The 26,882-nt window shown below is 38.9% G+C and overlaps 1 protein-coding gene across 1 annotated transcript; it reads left to right on the top strand.

Moving 5' to 3' along the window:
- LOC139452391 (fucolectin-like) lies at nucleotides 1–26,774 on the top strand. Its single transcript, XM_071233863.1, has 5 exons — nucleotides 1–52; nucleotides 1,493–1,717; nucleotides 4,190–4,195; nucleotides 25,392–25,637; nucleotides 25,977–26,774. The coding sequence occupies exons 1-5, from the start codon at nucleotides 1–3 to the stop codon at nucleotides 26,213–26,215; spliced, it is 768 nt and encodes a 255-aa protein (XP_071089964.1). The 3' UTR covers nucleotides 26,216–26,774.
- Nucleotides 26,775–26,882: the final 108 nt, after the last annotated feature.

Raw genomic sequence — 26,882 nt, 5'->3', positions numbered from 1 at the left:
ATGGCTAATGCACTAGTGTGCATACTGGTATCTACTCTGTTCAGTGCTACAGGTTTGTTTCTCTTTCATAGTTCACACTTTTAGTGTGTTTGTTCCTGTGGCGATCGCCTCCGTGGTCTAGTAGTTCGATCCCCGGCCGCGTCATACAAAAAGACGTTAAAATATTGTACTTGTTGTCACCCTGTCTGGCGCTCGACATTAAGGGGCTAAAACAAGGACTGGTCTTCTCGGAGTCAGTATACTGTGTCTGGGTGGGGCAGTCATGTTAAACTGCGGCATGGTATCTCAGTGAGCTAGCACCATAAATCGGCATCAGTCCGGACCAGTACAAGCAGCCACACAAACACACACACGTACATGCACGTCGCTATATAAGTGCAATAATCTTTGACGCGACGCTAACCCAAATTCACCTCACCTTGAACCCGAGGCAAACACCCAGTATGTGTATCCGTTCATATTGCGTATTTTCTAGGGAAAGACGATGTCAGGATATAACGAATACTTTATTACTTCCGTTGTTTTCAAGGAGCGCCATACGACTCTTGTTCAAATTATGTTTGATCAGGGCTATGACATTCACGGTTTCCAAAGCCCGTAGGTCAGGAGTCGCTCACCTTTTTATGAACACCAGGTATGATCCCTAACTGTCAGAGACTCATAAACACGTGCTTGCTACATAGTGGGAAGTGTACAAAAGACTCTTGTGGTTGTGAAAATGGATTTTGTCACTTTTGTCATTTCATTGAATTTCATTTGAAAGTGAAATCGTTGGGGGCGTGTGGTAGCCTCTTCGTGAGTGCCTAGTTGTGTTAAAACAGGTAGTAAAAGTATCTAATAATAGATTCCCATGAAAACTGTAATTTGACCTTCTTTCGAATGAACAAATCAATTCTCGAATAAAGCCAGTCCAGTTTATTTACAAACTTACCCATATGGACAACGCCATGACTTGCATCGTATTTCTATTTTGAAATTTGAATATATCAGATCAAGCGCTAAACGTTTAAGCAACCCAAATTGTGAAACGTTACGCAATCAAAAGAATTATTTATTACTAAAATGTCATCTGTTGCAAGGGAGCATTTGATACAAGTCAAGATAGTAATAGTCAAGATTAGCTTCTGGAACCTTCAGCTTTACTGACAGTGTGTACATTGTGTACTTATTTACATCTTGAATGAATACCTATTTAGTTTGTACATGTATGTACATGCCCAATGACAAAAAAGTCATATTAATAGGGGAACTATTGCAAGCTTGCCTATTCCAGTCTATAGTTGTCATTGACACAGCAGCATAAGGGCTCAACTATCTGTTCCATTTAACACTATGCACTTAACCGGGGTTACTTGTGTTCATACTATCCTGCCTTGTGTAACAGACAGGTGAACGCAAGACATCTTTTAACACAAGCACAGGGGTGGTTTCTGGGTGTTTGTTAAATATGTTTTTAAATGTTAATATTTACAACCGCGTTCTCTCGATCCAGGTTTGGATCTGCCGAACCTTGCACTGAGCAAGCCCACAAAACAAAGCTCAGTAAATGAAGGAAGGACATCTGATCGGGCTGTTGACGGCAACAACAACAGTGGAAAAACAGCCGAAAGTTGTGCACATGGGGAGAACGCTGCGGAGCCGTCGCTAGAGTGGTGGCAGGTAGATCTTCAGAAGATCTTCGTTGTTCTAACTGTCTCCGTCACCAACAGGGGGGACTGTTGCCGTAAGTACATTGAACTTTTCGTGCGGATGCATGGAATACGAACTGAAGAAAGTAATACAGTGAAGCCTCGTAAACTCGCACCCTATTACCTCGATACAGTGAAATCTCATTAGTCTGACATAATACTATTTATTACAATCCCTCTAAAGTTCCTGTAACAATTGTTTGCATACAAAGGAAGTCAAAATTTATTCTTGTTTAAACATTACAGTTACTACTATACATGATGATGGTGATAATTATGATGCTGATGATAATTCAGTTGATCATAAAGATTTCTCATTTGTTAACATAACATAGCTACAAGATAGAGTTTGGTCTGGACCCACGGTTATTTTACGATTGTTAAGGAAGTCCTGGATGTAGTTTATTATCTGACCTTTGAGTCCTATTTTTTAAAAGTTTTTGTATTAGCCCGTCGTGCCATACCATGTTGAAAGCTATAGAGAAGTCTAAGAGGATGCCTGTGGTATATTGTTTATTTAGTTGTCCTGTCTTAATATCTTGCTCTAGTCGGGCGAGGTTATCTAGGGATGAGCGGCCAGGAGTACTTACTTACTTACTTACTTTGGAGATTTAACGTGCGCTTTCCGACTGATGCGTATTTCGCACACGGGCCCGGCCAGGCCATTTAATGTGTTTCCGAAAGGGGCGAGGGTGGTCTGTGCAACCCAAGAGGGGGCTTTAGGGGTTGCTTATATAGAATTTGGGAATTTTGAGATTTGGAATAGATGGGGTTGGGGAGGAGAACTAAGGGAGCTGGGTATGGTGGATGATTGTTTGTTTATGTGATTTTGATTTGGTAGGTTATTATGGTTTTAGATGCGTTTTATTAGTTCCGTTTTGATTAAGAATACGCCTAAGGCCTTGAAGGTTTCTAGTTTATTTTGTGGGTTTAGTATTGCTTCTAGAGTGAGAGCCTTGTTTAGATTGAGGGTGGTTTGTAATGCGGTTTGATGTGTTAGGTAGTGTGTGCAGTGGATGAGTGCGTGTTCTGGGGTTTCTGGTTGTTTGCAGTGTGGGCAGTTACCTGTAGTGTGTTTTTTAATTTTTTTTAGGTGGTTATTTAGGTTGGTGTGTCCTGTTTGGAGTTTAGTGATTACTCTGTCGATTTTTTTTGATGGATGGAGAATTTTTGGTTTGGTTAGTGGTTTGCTGAGCACTCTTTTGATTTGGCTATTTGAGTTTAGATATAGGTTATGCCATTTTTTTGTGATTTTTTGTTTGTTTACACTTTTAATTTCTGATTTTGAGATGGGTAAGTTTAAGCTTATTTCTGGGATTTTGAGGGATAGTTTAGCTGCTTTATCGGCGTTTTCATTACCGTATATTCCTACGTGGGCGGGTATCCACAAGAAGGTTATTTGTTTGCCTGCTTTTGTTAGGTCGTTGGAGCTTTTAAGTATTTGATTTATTAATTTAGGTCGGTTTTTGGTATTTTTGTTTTGGAGGGCTTGTAGTCCACTTAGGGAGTCAGTAAGTATTAGGATTTTTTGGTTGTTTTTGGATTCTTGATTGTGGAGGGCTGAGGCCATGCCCATTAGTTCGGCCGTGAATATTGATTGGTTATTTGGGAGTCGGAAGGATTGTGTGGTTTTAGTTGGTTGTGTGGTATGGACTCCGAAACCCGTGTGTTTGGAGGTCGGATCTGAGGATCCGTCCGTGTAAATGTGACACCAATTTGGCCAATTTTTGTGTATGTATGCTAGTGTGGTAGTTTTAGCTATGTTTGGGTCGGTTTGTTTATTTATTTGGCTAGCTAGTGTTGTGTCTATTTTGGGTATTTTAAGTTTAGGGGTGAAGATATTTGATTGTTTGCAGTTTTGTTTAAGATTTTTAATTTGGTGTTCATTTAGGTAGTTTGTTATTCTTTGGGATATTGGGGTAAGTAAGGGGTGTTTACGAGCTAGAGCTTGGTTTTTAGGGCTGATGTTTTGGTTTATTAAGTTTTGGATGAGAGGGTTTGATTGGGACGCGGCCCAGAAATTTAAGCTTAGCTGTTCCTGCGTAGACTTAGTGGCATTTCTCCTGTTAAGGCCTGAAGTGAGGTGTAGGAGGTGCCATGTTGGGTGCGTGTAATGAGTTTGAGAGCCTGATATTGTATTGAGTCAAGTTTTTTAGATAGAGAGTTGTTTAGGGTGTTGTATATGGCGCAGCCGTAGTCTAGTTTTGATCTAATTAGGGATATGTAGAGAGAGAGGAGAGTATCTTTGGAGGCTCCCCAGTTAGAGCCAGTTAGGCATCTTAGGGTGTTTAGGTCTTTACTGCATTTAGTTGTTAGGTTTTGGATGTGAGCATCCCAGGTGAGATGTTCATCGAAAATAAGTCCTAAGAATTTGGTTTGTTTTTGAAATTTGATTGTTTGATTGTTTAGCTGGAGGATTGGGGAGGCGGGTTTCATGTTTTTATGTTTGAATACTATTCCTGTTGTTTTTTCTGAGTTAAGGGAGAAGCCCCATTTGTCAGCCCATTGTTGTATTTTATTAAGAGATTTTTGGAGTAGATTTTTGGCCATTTTCATGCTTTTAGTGCGGATCCAGATGGCTCCATCATCCGCGAATTTTGATGTGTTTACTTTAGGGGATAGACCCTCGAATAGATCGTTTATCATTATATTGAAGAGGGTGGGGCTGAGGATACTGCCCTGTGGAGTGCCATTTTCTAGGGGACATTGGTCCGATAGAGTTTGGTCTATACCCACGGTTATTTTACGATTGTTTAGGAAGTCCTGGATGTAGTTTATTATCTGACCTTTGAGTCCTATTTTTTTAAGTTTTTGTATTAGCCCATCGTGCCATACCATGTCGAAAGCTTTAGAGAAGTCTAAGAAGATGCCTGTGGTATATTGTTTATTTAGTTGTCCTGTCTTAATATCTTGTTCTAGTCGGGCGAGGTTATCTAGGGTTGAGCGGCCAGGAGTGAAACCGCTTTGATCTGGGTTTATGGTGTTATTTTGGGTTAAGTAATGTTGTAATCTATTTTTAGCCATTGATTCCATTACTTTACATAAGTTTGAAGTTAGGGATATTGGTCTATATGAGTTAGCTTGATTAGCTGGTTTATTAGGTTTAGGGATTGGTATGACTAGGGCCTGTTTCCAGGGAGTAGGAACCTGTCCGTTTAGGTAGATGAGATTGTATAGTTTGAGTAGTGCCTGGAGCAGTTTTAGGGGGAGTTTTTTAATTATTTGGTAAGAGGTTAGGTCTAATCCTGGGGCTGTGCCCTTTTTCCTGTTTTGGATTACGTAGAGGAGCTCCTCCATTGTGTAGGGTTGATTTATTTCTAGATTGTTATTGTTTGGTTCTTTTGTGGGTTTGTTTTCTGTTTTAAGTTTATCTTGGAATTTTTGGCTGAAGTTGCTGTTACTGCTAACGGTCGAAAAGTGATTGGCGAGATTATTTGCTTTTTGGGCGGGGTTGGTTGAGTTGTTAATGTTAGGGTTTTTTTTATGTCGTTTTAAGCCTCTAATGGCGTGGATTTTGCGCCAGACCGTTCTGGCATCTGTATGGTTATTTATACCTTCGCAGAATTTTTTCCAGTCTCTACTTTTGGCTATTTGGACTAGTTTTTGAACCTGGTGGTTTAGTTCGTGGGCTATGTTTAAATATTTGTAGTCGCGTTTTGCTTTATTGAAGGCTGATTTACGTTTTCGTCTAGTCTGTTCTATTTCCTCATTCCACCATGGTACCGTCGGTTTGCCTGTCTTAGATGTTTTGAAGGGGATGGAGGTTTTGGCTGCATTTATTATATAGTCTGTTAGGTTTTTACAATAGGTTTCTGGATCATTATTTTCTATTTCGTTTAAGTTAGCTTCGTTGCAGATATCTTGGAATTGGTCCCAGTTAGCTTTGTTGTAATGGAATTTTGGTTCTTGGTTTTCTGTTTGGATTGGTACGTTTGTATTTCCTATGGTTATGTTTATGGGGAAGTGGTCGCTACCTAGCGGGACGTCGTGCACTTCCCATTGAGTGCTTTGGGCTAGATCTGGGAGTACTAGGTCGTTTGTTTCTATCCATTCGGAGATTAATTTGCCATGATTATCTATTTTATCATCTATGCTCCATGTAGGATGGTGAGCGTTAAAGTCTCCAGGAGTGACAGACCCAAGCTATACATCTAGACGCAATACACAATATTTGAATCCTCCCTCTCCAGAAGTGAGATGGCAATGGAGGGCAGGGTAAAAACAACATGTATTCATGCACTGATTGGTCTTTATAACAAGGATAATCAAGGCTAACCCTCTGAGTTGTACACCACTCGTGAGTAGCCTATCAGTCATCTTCCTATCCAAGCGCAACATATTCAAACCGTAAACAATGGAATAATGAACGTAATCTCACCCAGAGAACTACCTGTGTTCGGATTAACGCTGATTGACGCTTACCTTGATAGGGAAGTGCAGGTGAGTGTCAGATGTCACACCTGTGAGGTATATAAAGGTGACGTGTCCGGTGAAAACTTCATCAACAACAGTACCCACAGTTCTTCACAGAATAGAGTCTACCTCTACATTGTCTTTGATAATACAACATGGAAACAGCCGTAAGTATAATTATATCCTGCCAATAACATCATTACTTATTGTCATTATCTTACCTACCCTAAATTGATACGGATATAATGACATCTCTTGTTTCTAAATAAATATATATTCAAGAAATGTGCAATAGCATTCTTTAATAAGAACTTAAATTGGTATTTTTTGCTCTAATCATTGGCCACATGTGAAGATCTGATTAGTCTGCGATAATCGTTATTATCTTTGCTATTTTTTGTTACAGAACGCTTCTTTCGGAACTGCACTGTCGTGTTTCTTCCCCGAAGGCGCATCACCAGTCTCCATGAGGCTACGGACTTCAACACCTTCTACCACGAAGAAGACGCGGACATTCACGCCCTTCAACATCATCGACATCATTAAGCCAGATAAATACTCGCCGGATGAAAGCCTCGGATCAGATGATAGCGACAGGGATGCTCTCCACATCGACCTAGATCATACAGCTGAAAAAGAGAACATTAAAGAAAACGACAACATGAGATCACAAACAGATAGTCATAACATTAAATCACCAGCTAACGGCATATCAAGGTCACAGGCTAACGGCATCTCAAGGTCACAGGCTAACGGCATCTCAAGGTCACAAGCTAATGGCATCTTAAAGTCACAAGCTAACGGCATCGTAAGGTCACAAGCTAACGCCCTCTCAAGGTCACAAGCTAACGGCATCACAAGGTCACAAGCTAACGGCATCGCAAGGTCACAAGCTAACGGCATCACAAGGTCACAAGCTAACTGCATCTCAAGGTCAGCAGACTTCTCAAGACCCCTTTTAGACGGATCATCTAACCCGCAAAATGAGAGTATCGGATCAGACGATAGTGACACTGACAGTGATGCTCTCCACATCGACCTTGATCATACAGCTGATGAAAACGACAACATGAGATCACCAACAAACGATGACCCAAAGTTATCAGCAGAAGACATCTCAAGACCGCCGGATGAGAGTGTCGGATCAGACGATAGTGACAGTGATGCTCTCCACATCGACCTAGATCACACATCTGATGGGGAACAGTACCCTGTAGGACACGACATAATGATGTTACCAACATATGACAACCCAAAGTCTCGAGCAGACGACATCCCAGGACCACCAGCAGACGACATCTCAAGACCACCAGCAGACGACATCTCAGGATCACCAGCAGACGACATCTCAGGACCACCAGCAGACGACATCTCAGGACCACCAGCAGACGACATCTCAGGGTCATCAGCAGACGACATCTCAGGATCATCAGCATTACCAGCAGACGACGATTCGGGAGCATCAGCAGACGACGATTCGGGAGCATCAGCAGACGACGATTCGGGATCATCAGCAGACGACGATTCGGGATCAGCAGACGACGATTCGGGATCATCAGCAGACGACGATTCGGGATCATCAGCAAACGACATTTCGGAATCTTCAGCAGACGACATCCCAAGGTCACCGGTGCCTCCTTATCCAGCAACAACCGCTGATACCAGATTGGGATACTATCGCAACCAAGATCCACATCACGAGGCTTCAATTCCAGAAATTGCCACATCACAATGTATCCAACAGTCTTCATGGTATCCAGCTAACAGCGTGTACCATATGTATCCCTATCATATGGTTATGCCCTCGATCTTCCAGTCTGTCTATCCTACAGTTAACCAATACCTTCCTCCGCCCACATCACAGTCAGTCGAGGGACATCTCAATAGTACGCGGGGTAAGTCATTTTACACTGCTCTTTTATGTTCATTGCAATACTTTTGGAATCAATAGCCACGTCATGGAGATAGTAGTTCATTGTAGGGCTAGTTCGTTTTTTAAAAAAAAATGTTGATTGCAACAGATGCCAACGCCCGGTGAATATCCAAATGGTTTGTTGCTTGTGTTTCAGATGTCTTTACCAGTCCTAACTGCACCGGTAGGGTCAGTCCGGCACACAGCAGCTCCTCCAGTGACGAATCCCACAACCGAAGTCCAGACACCTCCACTCTGCCATCTTCAAGCCCTGCAACAACAAGGACGCCTAGGCCCAGACCTGCGGGTGGTCGCACCTGCTACACCCAGAAACAGGTGTGCGCAATGGAACAGGTTTTCGCGGAAAACAGGTGTCCTGATTATGACGTCATTGAGCACATGTCCGCTGAGATTGGAATCCCCCACAAGAGAATAAAGGTAAGCTTTAGATTTTAATAAGAACAATTTCTATCTAACATATACTGTCAACTGAACAAACATCGCCTCTGTGGGTGCTACCTATTTCATACATTTGTATTCAGGCTACTTGTGTAATATTTACACTGCTTTGTTTGCTTTTGCTTGGGACTACCTTGATTGTATCTCTGTTGTAGGTTTGGTTCCAGAACAAAAGAGCACGAGTCAAGAAGAGATTTCCTGACTCGAGTTCACTCCACTCTCCACAGGTGGCCGCCATGAAGACGTCTTCTCCTGGAATCAACCACACGATGCCCCAGTTTCCGGTCCCAACGCCGGCGATGGTGTCGCCGTTCCCAGGATTCCCCTACCCGACGATGTTCTCACCTACTCTGTGTTGAACAATGTGTATCAACGTTTGATATCACAAGTGCTTCAAATATATGTTATCAAAAGTGTCTGATGTCCACATCTATGAAAATAATAGACATTTGTTATGTGTAATAAATTCTGCAAACGATTTTGTCACTGTTCGGTTGTATTCTGCCCAAAAAAGCGTGTTCTAGTATTTCTAAAACATTCATCCACATGCGCGAAATTGAAATCTTGAAGCTCTTCTAAACAATTTTGTCTCTGAACCGGTTCATCATGAACATTTGTAAAATAAAGCTATCAAACCATACAAGTGTGTGTGATTTCTAAAAATATTATGATTAATGAATCCATTTAGAGACCTGGAAGTTACACGTGAATATGCGACCACGGAATTCCCATCGTGGGATATTAAAATCATTACATTATCATAGGTGAGGGGACACCGCAAACCACAAGGCACAAACTAGAACCATCAGGAACAGTGTACCAGTGCAATTGTGGACAAGCTTATTTTGAAAAAACATCTTGGCCCCTCAAAACCCGAATTAAAGAACAGCAAAGCTCAGTCTCCAAATCAGACCATATCCGTGACATCGTCCAGTTAGATAAAGTCAAAGCCCTCAACCTCAAAGACTTCACCCTGTTGTTTATATTACTGACTTCGCCGGACAATATGTTTACTACCCTTTTTGTGTACATAACGGGCTTCTCCACTCCAGTGTGACTGCTTCTGATATCTACTGCACTTAGAGAGACTTCCTCCTACCTGGACCAGCACAAAGACCACCCAGCCCCACGTTCTAAGACCAGCCTTGAGAAGCTGTACACCAGTGCACTCCCAGTGTTGGTAAGGTCCAATACATGGGCGAGGATGGGTTTGAACACGACATTCACACCTCCCATGACCTCTTTGACCTCCAGGAGGCACGGGTGGCCCAGTCGTCTACGGCGCTGCGATTCGCTGTGCAGAGTTGCGTCCCTTGGGCACACCAGAAACCTATGGTTGTGGGTTCGAATCCCGGTTCGCCCCCATTATGTTTCTAGGTTTGTCAGCACCATACCCGTGCTCGTGGGTTTCACCGAAGTGGTAAACGTCTGAGACCTGCATCACTTCGGGTTTCCCTCCCACATTAAGCTGACACGCAGCGATATAACTGGAATACTGTTAAAAGCGGCGTTAAACCCAACTCACTCTTAGACCTCCTGGTGGACGGTGATGTCAAGACAAGTCCAGTGTACATCTCTAACACAACCGCCGGACTGACCGGCAGACTGTACCAACCCATCAGCGACGAAGAAGAGAGCACAGTCAGGAAGCGCCTGGTCGGCCTACTCAACAAGTCACTCACAGGACTCTTGTCCAACACACGCTCGCCAGTCGACCAGAATGCGGAAACATGCGGAAACACTTGCTTGATAACGGTGTTAGAACCTACACCGAAATGTCGCTTCTAATGTTACAAAGAAACTGTTCATCCAAACATCTTATCCTTAATAGTTGTAACAAGCTTATTGGATACTAATAAAAAAAGTCTTTTGCTTGATTAGATCTTCATAAGAAGACGGGATTAATACCCGTGATCTCTGTTGATCAAAGGTTTTTTAATTAGTCGGTTTAGTCACTCAAACTCTACATCGAAACGTTGCTAATATGTTATTTAATTTTGTTGCAATTTCGGTTAAGCAACACAGATAACGGAGCATAAAAGCTACACGTTACAGGACCTGGTTGGCTGACATTAATGGGGACGACGTTTCTAACGATTATCTGCCTGGTCCTAGCTAGTTTGGCTTTAGATCTGAGACTTTTGTAAATACCTCATAGACGTGATAAAATTAACCAAATTAGATTAGCTTAAAAATTCGGTGAAAATTGAGATGGATACATATTGTATCTGTGTATCTCTGGTGTATGTAACTGTCAAAATAAAAGCGTATGTGTCTGTCACTGTCCTTAAGACAGCAAGTCAATTTGACTAGATTGGAGTTCCTAGCTAGGCATTACATTTATTTGTTTACGGTTATATGGAACAGCCTTGTGTCAAGCTTCGCAATGGTTAAGTAACTCTAGAAAGTCTGCGGACAGCATATTACTGACCTGGTGACGGTTTTATTACAAAACACGATCCTAGATGTGTGTAACGTAATCTATGTAATTAATGCTCCCTATATGTAAGCAATGACGCTCCCTATATGTAAGCAAAGACGCTCCCTCTATGTAAGCAATGACTCTCCCTATATGTAAGCAATGACGCTCCCTATATGTAAGCAATGACGCTCCCTTGCATGTACCATGGGGCGGCAAATACACACGTAAACATTCGTCACTCCCAGCACTGTCTCCTGCTGCTTCTTCCCAGGACGCCGGGAGATGGAACAAACAACGAAACAATGTGGTCATTTGTTGTGAATTGCTCTTGAGGAAGTAGACGTAGTGTACTGCTGTACAGTGCTACCGATGCCCTTATTTGAAACACCAGCTGATGACTAAAATAGTGCTACCAGCGTTAATGTTATTATAAAAAAGCGTTATACATGTACAGTTGTATGTTATTAAATAGTTTTATCTTCAACGTTTGCGTAATAAAGTTGTTTATGTAATAAAGCTGTTTATGTTATAAAACTGTTTATGTTATAAAACTGTAAACATGTTAAAAAGTTGTTTATATAATAAAGCTGTTTATGTTATAAAGCTGTTTATGTAATACAGATGAGTACGTTGTAAAGCTGTTTATGTCATAAAGCTGTTTGTTATAAAACTGTTTATGTTATAAAGCTGTATATGAAATAAATCTGTTTATGTTATGAAGCTGTTTATGTTTTAAGGCTGTTTATGTTATGAAGCTGTTTATGTTATAAAGTTGTTGATATAATAAAGCAGTTAATGCTATAAAACTGGTTATTTTATGTTTTAAAGCTGTATATGTTATAAAGCTGTTATGTAAAAAAGATGTGTATGTTGTAAAGTTGTTTATGTTATACAGCTGTTTGTTATAAAGCTGTTTATGTTATAAAGCTGTTTATGTGATAAAGCTGTATATGAAATAAATCTGTGTTATGAAGCTGTTTATGTTTTAAGGCTGTATATGTTATAAAGCTGTTATGTAATAAAGATGTGTATGTTGTAAAGCTGTTTATCCTATAAAGCTGTGTTATTATGTTATGAATCTGTTTATGTTATAAAGCCGTTTAAAAACTGTTTATATTATAAAGATGTTTATGTAAGAAACCTGTTTATGTTATGAAGCTGTTTATGTTTAAAGGCTGTTTATGTTTATGTGATAAATCTGTTTATGTTATAAATGTGTTAATGTTATGAAGCTGTTTCCGTTTTAAAACTGTTTATGTTATTAAGTTGTTGATATAATAAAGCAGTTTATGTTATAAGACTGGTTATGTTTTAAGCTGTATATGTTATAAAGCTGTTATTTAATAAATATGTGTATGTTGTAAAGTTGTTTATGTTATAAAGCTGTATATGAAATAAACCTGTTTATGTTATGAAGCTGTTTATGTTTTAAGGCTGTTTATGTTGAATAATTGTTCATATAATAAAGCTTTTTTTGTCAATAAAGCTGTTTATGTTATAAAGCTGTTTATCTTATAAATCTGTAACTTATAAAGCTGTTTATCTTATATAGCTGTTTATATTATAAAGATGTTTATGATATAAATCGGTTTATGCTATGAAGCTGTTTATGTTTAAAGGCTGTTTATGTAGTAAATATGTTTATGTTATGAAGCTTTTTATGTTATAAAGCTGTTTATGTTATAAAGCTGTTTGTGTTATTAAGCTGTTTATGTTATGAAGTTGTTTATCTTATAAATGTGTTTATCTTATAAATCTGTTTATGTTATGAAGCTGTTTATGGTTTAAGGCTGTTGATGTAATAAATCTGTTTTAATTATGAAGCTGTTTATGTTAGAAAGATGTTTATTTTATGAAGCTGTTTATATTTCTTCATGGAATGTTACGCAATATACAATGTATATCTCATCTAAAACATCTTTGTTGTATGAAAGTTGAGAAAGGGGCATAGTTGGTCCAATCGCCGAAGGCGCTGCAATTCGCTTTGCAGAATTGTGTCCCTTAGAAACCTATGACAGTGTGTTTGAATCCCGGTTGCCCCCGATTATGTTGTCAGCACTATATACCCATGCTCCTGGGTTTTACCAAAGTGGTGAACGTGAAAGACTTGCATCACATGACACGCCGTGATATAAGTGGAATAATATTCAAAGCGGCGTTAAACCCAACTCACTCACACATTACTTGTTTACGGTTCCGTTTGGTCAACTGGGTTTGTGTTGTTATTTCCGGTTTAGATTTGATGTATGTTTAGAAGAATATTATTATGTTCAACCCAAACATCGTGCATATATCATGCAACCGCATTATGTTTAGGGAAAAGAATTGCAAACTACAGACCAACCTGTTGATTGCCTATGTATCCAGAATCAAAGAACATATACGGGTGTATAATCTTTGCCTGAATAAAATGTCAAAACAATAAACCATGCAGAACCGTAAACCGTCTCATTAAAGGTTATGAATCATACATTACATTCAGTGAACTTCTTGAAACCATACTGTGCTCAACTATGCACACCAAGCACCATACATGTGATTATGAACCCAACTAATTACAAACTTCTCATATAAAACCCGTTGTTTTACATGTGTTGTTTATTGAACAAAGTCATACTATATAGACGCCAGGTATTTAATCATATTGAACAATAAGTTGCAATAGCAGTGTGAAGGGAGAAAGATTGATAGTGCGTTACATGCTTGACCTGAATTCCTCCCTGAAACATTTCTTACTGGCTGCCTGAATAACATACGATACATTGCAAAGATAGTGCGCAATAGAGCTGTTCGCGTAAGGGAGATAAGCACTCACGCTCAGTGATACAGCTTGAATAAGATACGATGCACAGCATTGCAAGGTCAGTGTGTGATAAAGTTCTATACTGCACCTTGAGCTAAAGGAGATAATTGCTCAATGCGCAAATTTATACTTACAAAAAATAGACCCGTTAAGTTTAGCGAAAGGAGATATTTTTGTCCCTGAACATTTTTAGCTCTTTTAAAAACACAATAAACAAAATGCATGGATCATCTACATTACGAAACATAACTAAGTCACAGAATGTACAGGCGATTGGATAATACATCTCCAGATTAAGTCCCTCTCATTTCATTTTTCAACTCCATTTATTTTCAGAGAAACTAAAATGGCTCTCTCCTTTAGTCAAAAACAAACTAACCCTTATACTTCATCGCCTTCAGGGCGGGGAAGCATAATCGATCCAGAAAGCACCCACGATTCGCATTGTTATATAACAGAATGGTGGGAACTCGTTGCTTAGAACTATTTGATCATGGCGAGACAGTACGTGGCAGTAGCGTACAAAGGACAATCAATACCCATGTTGAAGACAGGTTGAACTCAGCAAATATGTAAACGGTGTGAACGTTATCGAATTTGGTTAGGTGAATTTTCAAATACAACATGTATTGGAACAGACCAATAAAAATGTATCCAGCCAAAAGAAATCTTATATTTAATCATACCTGAATCCTGTTGAGGTTAAAAGTCGATTCGTCGCGAGTTCGGGCAACCTGCTGTGTGAGCAAGTCGATTCGTCACGAGAGTTCGAGTCTTGAAAAGAAGTAGTAGGTGCATCCTTTCAAGTAAATACAAGCTTCTTTACACATTTGTGGGCCAAACGGTGCCCTCTGAGAAACTATGCCCACGAAGCTCAAAGGGGACTCCACAGTTCCAATAAAAATATATACCAGTTCTTGTCCCTGCATCGTATTTTCTTCAACCTGTAACGAAATTTGTACTTTAGATTACACGACTGAATTACTCGGGGACCGACCATTAATATTCTAGGGGCGGTGCTGGGGTTGTTTTGGGCAATATAGTTTCGGTCATTGATTTGAAACAAGAAACTGTTTTCGGTGAAACAATTCACGACACCACATGACCATCTTGTTGAATGCACATACATATATACACATATAAGCATACAAATATATAAATTTATACATAACCAAATTTGATTTTAGAATATATTTGATTTCTAGCTACACACCAGTCTGTAAACTAAGGTTGGCCTAAAGAACAGAATTCAGTCATTTTACTCATTATTGACGTCGGTATAGACTGTTCCCTTTGGCAACTTACCTCAGCGCGAGCCAGAACAAATGACATCCAGTTTTTAGCTTTAAGCAAAAGCTTTAAAGAAACATTTTTACGATGAAAAGAACACTCTACCAATTACATCGCTGTGGCATACGCATGATAACAAAAGTGTTGTTTTCTTATTCTGATAACTCTTCCGGCTGTTTGACATGTTGCTGTATATCGCATCGTTTTTGGTGATGTTTGTTCTTGTTTCATTAGGACATCATGTGTGAAAAACCAATACGATGTTGCTGCTGGAAGGCGTGTTTTATTCTCATAAAAGGATTAATTGCAGCAATAAAGAGATGGGAAGATGTCACGATGAGATAATAAATACAATAATTATCTGTTCACTTAGATTGTTTCTCAACGCATAGAAAAACAATCTTTTCGGTACCTCTACAATAAGTGGATCATTGGGTGTTATTCCCTTGGATCAGATTCCACCACTGGCCAACCGAAGGCAGAGGTAAAATAAGGGCCCAATTTGGCCAACTGGCAAATGTCAAATTTTGAGATATATATATTTCTCTCTCTTACACATTCAAGTTTGAGACTTCTGACATGACCATGTCCACAGCACTAGCTAAAGTGAGAGAGAAAAGCTTCAACAGTCATCAAGAGAAAATCTATGCAAGAACAAGTCTGTGACAAGAAGATTTTTTGTTAAATATTGATGACAAAAATTAAATCGGATGCAATTCCCTACTTTTACTATAATCCCTTGTGTTTTCAGGTGAATAATTGACTTGCATGTGACGGGTGCCACCGAAGAGAGGGGATACGCTCACCTTTTCGCGAACACATGGTGTCATCACTATCTAATAATAATTCATGGGCGCATGCTCGTGATACGGTCGGAATTGTACAATCGACTCAGCTTTTGTAAATATTTCTTTAGACCCGTGAAGATCCGGGGTAGAATAGGCGACTGTGCTTGCCGTAAGAGGCATGTCATCGTATCCCAATTGCTTGAATCGATGCTCATGATGTCAATCCCTGGATTGTCATGTCCAGATTCGATTATTTACAGACCGTCGTCATATAGCTGGAATATTGCTGAGATCGGCGATGACAAAAAAAACAAACAAAGATATTTTGTCGCTTTTATTGACATATTCCTATTTGTGTCTGACGTATTTATGTAAGTGAGAGTAACAAGAATGGAAAAGCAAGCCAAAGAATATCCAGTTATGATCAGACGGAAAAACGATATTGAGTCAATTGAGACCCGATGAGTTTCATTCTTTACTGTTATCGTCAATGGTGCAGAATTTTGTTTTGGATAAATAATGAATACCAATCGTAATTGAGTCTATTGAGACCTGATGAGGTTCATGCTTTAGTGTTATCGTCAATAGCGCAGACGTTTGCCATGGATTATCAATGAATATGAACTGGTTGTTTAAGAGGCTATGCTGATAACGCAGTTTTCAAGTGCTCGTTCGCGATGTTCACATGTTCCAGCACTTTAGTCAAAGTTGTATATACACATGGAGCTTGGCAGAAGTTGCATATCTATGACAAAGATGACAAACGAGTAAAATTTACATAAAGTCATTTAGGAGACCTAAAGCACGCAATATAAATAGAAAAAAACCAAAGTAACTAGGATGTCAAAACACTCTTCTATATTTTGACATCGTATATATACAAGTGTGCATAAAGGAGTTTTGATAAGCATAAATATTTGGACTGTACTATATGTATATATAACTATATATATATGAACAAGTGATTTCTTCGGGTGTACATATAACTGTTGAGTCTTACCCTGTGTGGGGCGGGCGGGTAGCCTAGTGGTTAAAGCGTTCGCTCGTCACGCTGAAGACCCGGGTTCGATTCCCGACATTGCTACAATGTGTGAAGCCCATTTCTGGTGTCCTCCGCCGTGATATTGCTGGAATATTGCTAAAGCGGCGTAAAACCATACACACTGACTCACTCTTACCCTGTGACAGTATATTGATAGTTTATGCTTCTTTTATGCTTCTTTTATTTCTATAGTAATCCAATTATTGGTTATCTTTACCAAAGGACACCTTTCTCTCTATGTCGAACAACATTCCAGCAGCTCCAGCCTTTGGAGGAATCATCGAGCATAGATTTCAAAGAGCGTTATACAACTCTTGAACAAAGGTGTTCGATCAAGGTTACAACATACCAGGCCTCAGTAAAGCTTTCATAACAATTTATGGTAGACATGTGGAGGACATTTCCAAATCTGACGCATCAGTGACAAACATGTCCGATGCAATTCCCCATTTTGACTTGTGCCATACTTCCCCGTGGGTTTTAAGGTGAACAATTGACTTGCATTTGCATGTGTTTGTAACGACGAGTGCCACTTGACGGGCAGGATATGCTCGCCTGGTTTCATCACTAAGTGATAGAGATCCATAAACACATACACAGTATATAGTCGGGATTGGACAATCGACGCGTTTATTTATATCCAAGTAATTTTCTCCTGTGGCTATCGGATTACCATACTTCATGAGGGTTTTCCAGTAATAGTAGTATTTAATTGTCACCTTTCGCTGTTAAGAACTAAAATAATAATCACCACAAATGTTTAGATGTTGACGATTCATTGAAAAGGGAAGACATATTATTTATTCACAGTGACTTTGTCTGAAAAGTATTTTAGTCCCATAATGCCACAATGGCAGACAACCAGCAAGGGTAGAAATTCTTTTGAAAAGAAAGGGTTTTGTCGGTTTTATTGTGCCGGTTTGTGCCGAGTGGGATATGCTCACCATTTCGGGAACACCTGGTATCATCACGAATTGATACTTATTCATAAACACATAAGCAGACATTTCTTTTATGTTTATTTTTGTAAATTTATTTCATGGAATGTTAACGTTATACTGCAAGTGAAATGATGTCACCATTTATTGTTAGGGTGCATGTTTTTTGCGGAGGACGATGGCTAAAGCATTGGAGTATGTACTGGTAGCTTCTGTGCTCAGTGAGAAAGGTTTGGTTCTCTTTCATATCTTACATGTTTAATATGTTTATGCCTGTGTCAAACATTCAGGACATGTGTCAGTGCATAGTCCATTATTCTGTAAAGAAGGCGTACATACTGATCTCTAGACTTTAGAGTTTAAAAAGGGTTAAATGTCATTAAACACGTTCTCTCAGTCCAACCTTGCACTGTATAGGTCCACAGAACAAAGTTCACAAAAGACCTGAAAATATATAAAGAATTTAGCCGAGGAGGGGGAGAAGAAGCTTGACATTTACAGGTAAAATTACGTCATCGCCGAATCCGCCAGAAAGTTTCATAAAGCAGTATACAATAAAATTCTCTATAACTTCATTTGAAATGATAAAAAAGTGGATAAATTTCACAAAGTCTTTTGAAGACATGTTTTTAACGTTTATTTATCAATGCATGCATTATCATATCGTTAATATTTTAAATACTTTGGCGAAGTTCTACAGTAAGCATGAAACATCTTCTGTGTATGATTTAGATGAAATAATAATGGGACATTTATGGTTAAATAATCACTTTAAAGATTAAAATGTTTGGCAAATTTGAAAATGAATCAAATTAAAGAAATGTGTAAATAAATGGTTTCAAGGAGTTTAAGGACGACTATAACATATAACAAATTGTAGATGAACATTCCTCCACCATAGAGGACAAGGTTAAAAAACGCCCCCTAGTGTTGATTTCGCCAATTACCTCTGAAATGGATGGACAGGTGGTTGTCTACAGTATCCAACCCTCGGTCAAAGTGGACGCCTGAATGGTTGTGTCACTGATTAGTTCCTATCATATTCAGTGCAGATTTCGCAGCCAATTGGAACCGAACCTGCATATGGTTGCCCTGTATTTGAGGGCCTTGACATACGGTAGTGACTCGAGGACTGCCGCTACGACGTCAATCTAGGGTGCTGTTTATGGCAAAGATAGAGATATAATGGTAGAATGCAGCTTTTGAATTTTGTTAAGAAAAGACGGAAAAATCCTTCCGTATTCATAAGAAATCTCAGCCAGTCGATTCTACGATTCCGACAATATCATGAGCATTTGTTTATGAATCACTATCAAACAGTCATGATACCAGGTGTTTGCGAACAGATGAGCGTATCCTACTCATCGTAAATGTAAAGCATTGATCGAAACAAACATTGTGGTTTAAGTTACGTAAATTGGTATTTACACATTCCGTTCCTTATGAGCGAGATTTTCCAAGAAGTTAACATTCTGAAGAGCACACATAATACATGGAAATGTCACACAAGTTGGGGACCAATTGGACACAAAGACAAGATGAAAATAATATATTATACCTGTCTGCTTTGAAAACAGTTTACAAAGGCAGACAGAGGCAACAAATTGTGCATGATATTGATTGGAAAAGAAATATTTTTATATTTACACTTAGTTACACTTTCCATTCTTTATGAGCGAGATGTTCAAAGAAGAGCGCACTTAGTATATGGAAATATCACACAAGATCGGGACCAATTAGACACAAAGACAATAAGAAACTAACATTATATTCCGGTCTACTTTGAAAAACATTTGCAAAGGCAGACACAACCAATTGTGCATGATATTGATTGGACAAGAAATATTTTTATATTACATTGACTGGTAGTATCGATTAAGATTGCAAGACGCGTTTAATGCATATTCGAATACACTAATGCAGGGTTTCCAAGGATACACCTGACAAAGACATATAAGAGTTGGGTGATATAACTTAAACACAGAGGAAGGTTTATTTAGGAGGACGATGGCTAATGTGCTGGCGTGTTTCCTGACTGCTTCTCTGCTCAGTGCGACAGGTTTGCTTCTCTTTCAAAATTCACATTTTTTGCAGTGTATATTCCTGTGGTAAACATACAGTATAGTTTAGGTTCATGTTTATTGATAATGTCAACATAAAGATAAAACGGTTACTTTATCATCATATTTAGTTTCATTTAGATACTTAACATTGCAAATGAAATAATGTATTACCTTTCTTGTTTGGATGCAACTTTAGATGGTGATGTAGCCATTTGATCAGAGTGTTATCCGTAAATGATCAGACCCTCAAGACAATTTTGTACGATTTATCCCTGGTTAGATTGTGGAAACCAATACTAATTTATTTCAGATTACAGGAGGTATTTGTAAATCCATCCACCCGTACAACATCAAACATCAAACATACCCCAGTTCAGTGTTTGGAATCGTACAATGGACTGTTTTGGTAGAGATTGCTTATGATCATTGAAATAGTTTTGTTGCTTTAATTTCAAACCTGGAAGGAATATCAAGCTCTAACGTTTTATATTACCGACATAATTATACGTCACCACATTTTAATAAGTATTTATGAAGACCGAAAACCATATGTGTCATTTCTTTTAAATTCCCCACAAGCAACTACAGTGTACCCATTGAGACCGACCGACGGCAAGTTATGCCGAGGGAAGGACAGAGTCTGTAAATTATGCATCTCATGATCTGCTTCAGGTGAATTCCACTACCTCTTTACATGTGAAGATCATTGTATATCCTTTCAACAATATCTCCATATATAGAGTTGTGAAGGACTGTTTAGTGACCAAGAATCTTAATGGCATGAAATACGACCTCCGCATTTTTATTTATTATTATTCTATTACACACAACTAAACCTTAGATAATGAATCTCATGTAACTGTCAACTTGGATGTGTATTTATTTATTTTATACACGATTGTACATTTATACAGGAAACATTGTTAATTAATTGGAAACCTTTAAGTAGATTTAATGACCCTGTTGAATAATACATCGAAAGTAAATTCAATATCTTTCAACCAGATACAGAAATCTACTGTACAAATACACGGAAAAAACATTTTTCTTACAGTGGCATGTTTGAACACCACAAACATTCGCCTCCTCCGTGTTAATGATATAGAAATAGGCTGGGACATATAATGGTCATACACAAAGCATGGGGTGAAGCCTTTTTGGCCCTGAGAATACACTCTGAAATCAAATGACCTGGCTTGTGACAATACCTACATCTTATATGTGACGACAAACCTGAACCTCTTTCGAACCAATTGGCGTACCTGGTTTCCTAGGGAATGAACTACACGCCTTTCAGGGATTCGAATCTGTCTGAACAAAAGTAGCTGACCTTTCGTGACTTGAATTAGCCGACTGACCCTACCTGAAAATAACATGACCATTCCTAGGAGAGTAACTGTACCGCCAAAAATTCCCCTTATAAGTAATCGAGTAATCATCAGACATATAACGCAATGAAATAGCGTTAGGAAACAGATTTACAAAAATATCCGCTGATAAATACCCTCAAGATTTGGAAGGTATTATTGCATCATGGTGAAGTAGTTCATTTTGGAGTGAGTGAGTATGGTTTTACGCCGCTTTTAGCAATATTCCCGAAGTAACACGGCGGGGTACACCAGAAATGGGCTGTTCATTTTGGAGGACGATGACAAAAGAACCGGTATGTATAATAGTACCTGTCCAGGTCAGTATTGACAGATGTGGTTCTCTTTCATAGTTTATATTTTTAGTGTCCCGTGGCAAACATCCATTTCATGTTTCAGTTCCTATTTCGTTATTCTATGAAGAAGGCCAACAGAATGATGAAATGATTAATTTATTACTTCACTTTCTCAAAGAGCTTCATGTGACTTTTGCTCAGATGTTGTTTGAACAGGGTTATAGCACCATAGTAGCGCTTTCAAAAAGTTGTGTGGAGAACATTTCCAAATTTGAATGTTTGTTCAAATGAGCATTTGACTTGCCTTTGCATGTGTTTGTGACGGGTGCCAGCTACGGGACAGGATAGGTTCACCATTTCGCGAATACCTGATATCATTACTATTTGAGAGTGATTCAGAAACAAATATGCAGAAATGTCTTGTGACTGTGGAAAGGTTTTGTCGCTTTTATTATCACTGTACTTCATTTCATTTCATGGAAAAATATCATAACACTGCAAGTGAAGTAATGTCTTCATTTGTTGTGAGGGTGCATGTTGTGGCGGTGGGGTAGCCATTTGGTCAGGACCTTACTTTGTCAAATAGTTCCTACAATTAAAAAAGTAGATTCTCATGAAAACTCATGTTTAATTTTCTTTAGAATGTATATAAAAATGGTACAGCATTCGGATCATCGGAATGTATTCGCAAATCTATAAGGACAACGCCGTGGTTTGTATCAAATATCGAACATATCTCAGTTCCATTTTCATGTTCACATACACCAATGCATTATTGTTAAGTAACAGGGTCACCTAGGATACCCTTTCACAAATACTATCAAGATTTGGATGGTATTATTGCAACACAGTGAAGTAGTTCATTTAGGAGGCCAGTGGCTAAAGCATTGATGTGTGTATACTGGTAGTTACTGTGCTCAGTGCGACAGGTTTGGTTCTCTTTCATACGTTAAATATTTAGTATGTTTTTACCTGTGTTAAACAACCAGGACATATTCCGTTATTCTGTGAAGAAGGTGTACATGAGGGCGGAACGATTACTTTACTACTTTAGTTTTTCAAAGGGTTTCACAGGACACAAAGAGCTTCATAGGACTCATGCTCGTAGAGTTTTTGTTTATTACTGCAAGCAACAGACTGATCTCTAGACGTTAGAGATAAACAAAGGCTAAATGTTTATTTCAACAAATACGTTTTCTCGGTCCAGGTTTCGAACTGCCGAACCTTGCACTGAATAGGCCTACTGCACAGAGCTCAGCACAGTTGGGAAGGCCATCAGATCTGGCTGTTGACGGCAACAACAACACTAAGATCAATGCCGGAAGTTGTGCCCACGTGGCTGTTGTGCCGGAGCCGTCGTTAGACTGGTGGCAGGTAGATCTCCAGAAGATCTTTACTGTCCTAACCGTCTCCATCACAAACAGGGGGGATTGTTGCCGTAAGTAAAATAAACAATTATATGAGTGTTCGTGACAACAGAATTTGAACTGAAGTCGGTTATACAGTGAAGCATCATTACTAAATTTGTATACAATTCGTTTTCAATAGTTATTATGACTTTTGGGACATATATTAGTGTAAAAGGGTAGAGTAATTTACATAAGTCTGTTCTACCCCCATGTGTAGTGTAATAAAGTACAGTTTTGTCCTGAATTATTATAGTAAAGCACGAGAACGTTTGTGTCTAAGATGCCGAATTAAAAACTAATCAAGTGTTTCATTGGAGATGGGTCATAAATCAAAGCTGTACTAAACGTGCCGCAAATTGAAAATCCTCGAAGGCAGGCAGGCAGGCAGGCAGGCAGGATGACAAATTTCGAGCATGTGGCCAATAGTACCATGACATTTTGGAAAATCCGTCGTGGAGCTCCACTTGAATAGATGTACACATTTGAGTTTTATTAATATTCAATGTATCATCTTTCTTTCACATATCTTTTAACAAAAACTGCAAGTCTGAGAAGAATGTAGCTATTTTTGCTGTTCATTAACTGTACAAAGTTTCTTTGTGTTGGATACGTATAATAATAGTAAGGCAGGTATTTCATTCTTATATCTTCATATACTGGTTGTATACCACACCTGAACTTTGTGAACATATAGATCGAACAGTTGCTAAATACATTACTGGTATGATTTCCATCTTAAACATGGAATGGGCATGTAGCTATTTTGAAAGTCTGATATCAGCTGGCTAACCTTAGCAATACATATATTTACATCGTTGCTTAAACATTTTTGATGAACATAGTTTTATTTCCAACATCTTAAGATATCTACGCATAAGCAAATCCATGCGACAAAAGAGTTTCTCTAACAGCTGAAGCCCAGTTTATATCCCCAAAGTCATCAAGGCGCTTAAGCATGTAATGGCATCGTCTGGAATATCGTATATATGGTTATCTGAGCTAACGTATCCAGTATGAGATAACTCTAAATTGATAGTTTACATATATCGGGTGCGTTCCGCATTCTGCTAATATTGCCTTATTTGGTCACCGGTAGATGACCCAAGAACAAATTAACAAACTTTTGAATGAATTTTCTCAATATCCAATATTTTTGAAATTTGAAATTTTCACGATATACGGTTTTTCTATTGGACGAGAGGTCGGTCACATGACCGCGAAATTGTCGTTCATAAATGTATGAACGACACAATTTGACGTGTTCTTGAAATGACGTTAAACACTGACGGACTATTTTCATATTCCTGGGGAAACCTCTGGGAATTTCCTAGCACGAATACACACTGAAGCGTTCTTTCTTAACATTTAAGACCCTTTTATCTTGAACTCGGCATTTATGTATACAATGAGAAATGTCAGAGAGTTTGACTGCATGATTGTTCACCAATATCCTCGCTACGACCCATCCTAATCAACAAAACGAAGAAATGCTCTTTCGACTCGATCCCTGTCAAGGCTGACAGTGACAGTCTACAGCAATCTATTAATATACCTTAGTGTTTATTTGACATATCTTTAATCGCCTTTCATTGATCGGCCAGTTGATCAATGGAGACTAAAACATGTAACCGCCACAGGTTCATTAACAACTTCCGAAATATCTCCCGTTACGTTTATCGTGTCGGCCATTTTGGCGTCTTGTACTTGATATAAATGTATTACGACATTGAGACTGACTTACTGAGGTAATTCACAACAGACCTTTCTCATGTAATGTGGATATTATGTTAGTACATTTGTTTACAGAAACTACAAACGTTGTCCCTGTTGAGTATGTTGTGCATTTCTAAGTCACTCGTACTAAATATAATTGTGTATAGATCAAGGTGTACGTCCTTTGACGTAAAAATAGTTGGTTTTTTTGTGAAATTTAATTGTTAATTAAAATGTCTTTAAATAGCATTATTCTGAATGTAAAATGCACACAAAACTTATTTCAAACCTTCCCAAGCTAACTAAAACTAGAAATAACGTATTTCAAAATATAACTACACACTTTTCACCATTGTACTTCGAGTTATCGAGGTTCGACAGAACTGAAAATGATAAGTAAATAAGGAACACGTAGAGACCGAGCTTTTACTTCGAGACAACCGTAAGTTCGACACAACGGTGTTTGACTGTATATCATATCCAACATTTAAAGCATTCCAAGGTGAACAAATGTAATCCAAAAGCAATCCAGCTCATTCCAGTAAAAGCCAGTGCATTTCAATGTTATCCAGTGCAATACACATTTCGAAACATAATTTGAAAGCATATCCTTCGTCTCTTTGACGTTTGGAATGAATGGTCCCTACTCATGTGCCTACATTGTGTTCCTTCCATGTATTCCCAGTCTGTGAAGGTGGTTTTCAATATACAGGATTTGTCTTATTTTGAACAGGGTGTGATTCCGAGTTTGTGGGTAACATTATTATCATGTGCTTTCTTCCACCCAGACGAAAGATTAACCAACTTCACTGTGGAGGTCCATACTTCTGACCCGATGACCAGCAACAACACCGGCCTACAAGTCTGCTATTTGCATGAAGGCACGGTGGGCAGCGGTCTGACGGTAGACTTGACCTGCGCCGTCAACACCATTGGACGTTACGTCAGAATTGTCAAGTACAACTCCGGTGATGCGCCCTTGACCTTGTGTGAAGTGGTGGTGAAGGGAGCCCAAGTGCATAACACATGTGGAGGTAAATACAAATTATAAAACTCTTTCCATATTCTCTCTTAAAAACATAGTCGAATGTACAATTCCGACTATATCATGAGCATGTGTTTATAAATAACTATCAAATATTGGAAAAACTAGGTGTTCGCAATATGGTAAGCGTATCCTGTCCCACAAGTGGCGCCTGTCACAAACACATACAAAGGCAATTGGTCAACTGAAAATAAAATGGGAACATATAGTACAAGTCAAAATAGGGAACAACATGACAGTCACTGGTGCGTCAATTTGGAAAATGATCCACATGTGTCTACCATAAGACTTTTTGAAAGCTTTACTAATTTACACCTCCATGTTTCAGTGTCGCCTGTCGTATTCACTCATCACAGTACGGGAGCCAGGGTGCCTGAAAACATCATCACCAGCCATGAAAACATCGGGAAGCTCGACTGTGCCATCATGTGTTTCAGAAAGGCTTCTTGCAACGCCTTCAACTCAAGGTCTCCCGCAATGGGCGTGGTCAGCTGCGAGCTTCTGTTAGACGTAACTCCTGACCCCGTTGTTAATGCATCATGGGATGTATTTAAGATCATTGCGTAAACGTGGTGTGAAAGACACCATAATCTGGAGCCTGTGGGCAGTGTTCAATATGACGCAGTGAGCGATTGAAGTTTCACGCAGGGGACAGCAGAAATTGTCTTCACACGTTGTACTCAAGTATGGTCGAGTGAACACTTTGATCACTTGGCTTAGCCACCAATCGATGTATAGTAGAGACGCTCCATCTCTTCGATCGGAGTAACAAGATGTTACTTGTATCTTATACAGAACAAGAGTGTGCGTATTATCTGATTTGGCACTTGTAAGGATGTCCACAGATCGGATTTTAAGTATCATGGATCGCCTGCATTTCTGTATTTACCCGGTTTAGAATAGCACCACACTCCACCCCCTCTTCTGAGGGAGAGGATATTTGCCATTTACATGTAAAAATATGGAAATGCACACACTTGCATTGTCAACAATAGTGCACGTGTTACGTCATTACCGAACATGCCAAAAAGTTTCATATAAAAGGTTAATTTATATTTTCTTTGACTACATTTGAAATGATACAAAAGAAGATCAATTCAATAAAGCTTTTCGAAGAAGGTGGTAATAGATTTCAATGCTTTTAATAAGTATTTAACATTGTCATTTTTTTAAATAAAAGAGCTCTTATTAATGTATGCATTATCATCATGTCGTTAATATTTTATATACTTGG

This window comes from Haliotis cracherodii, unplaced genomic scaffold (assembly GCF_022045235.1).
Source record: "Haliotis cracherodii isolate W230 unplaced genomic scaffold, xgHalCrac1.p SCAF_10, whole genome shotgun sequence".
In the NCBI taxonomy this organism is placed as follows: domain Eukaryota; kingdom Metazoa; phylum Mollusca; class Gastropoda; order Lepetellida; family Haliotidae; genus Haliotis; species Haliotis cracherodii.
The sequence above is the reverse complement of the archived record's forward strand: the minus strand, read 5'-3'. Positions and strand labels throughout refer to the sequence as shown.

Coding starts and splice junctions, on each gene's coding strand:
- LOC139452391 (XM_071233863.1), top strand. CDS start 1: ATGGCTAATGCACTAGTGTGCATACTGGTATCTACTCTGTTCAGTGCT. Junction 53..1,492: donor TACTCTGTTCAGTGCTACAG/GTTTGTTTCTCT, acceptor CTCTCGATCCAG/GTTTGGATCTGCCGAACCTT. Junction 25,638..25,976: donor AGTGCATAACACATGTGGAG/GTAAATACAAAT, acceptor TCCATGTTTCAG/TGTCGCCTGTCGTATTCACT.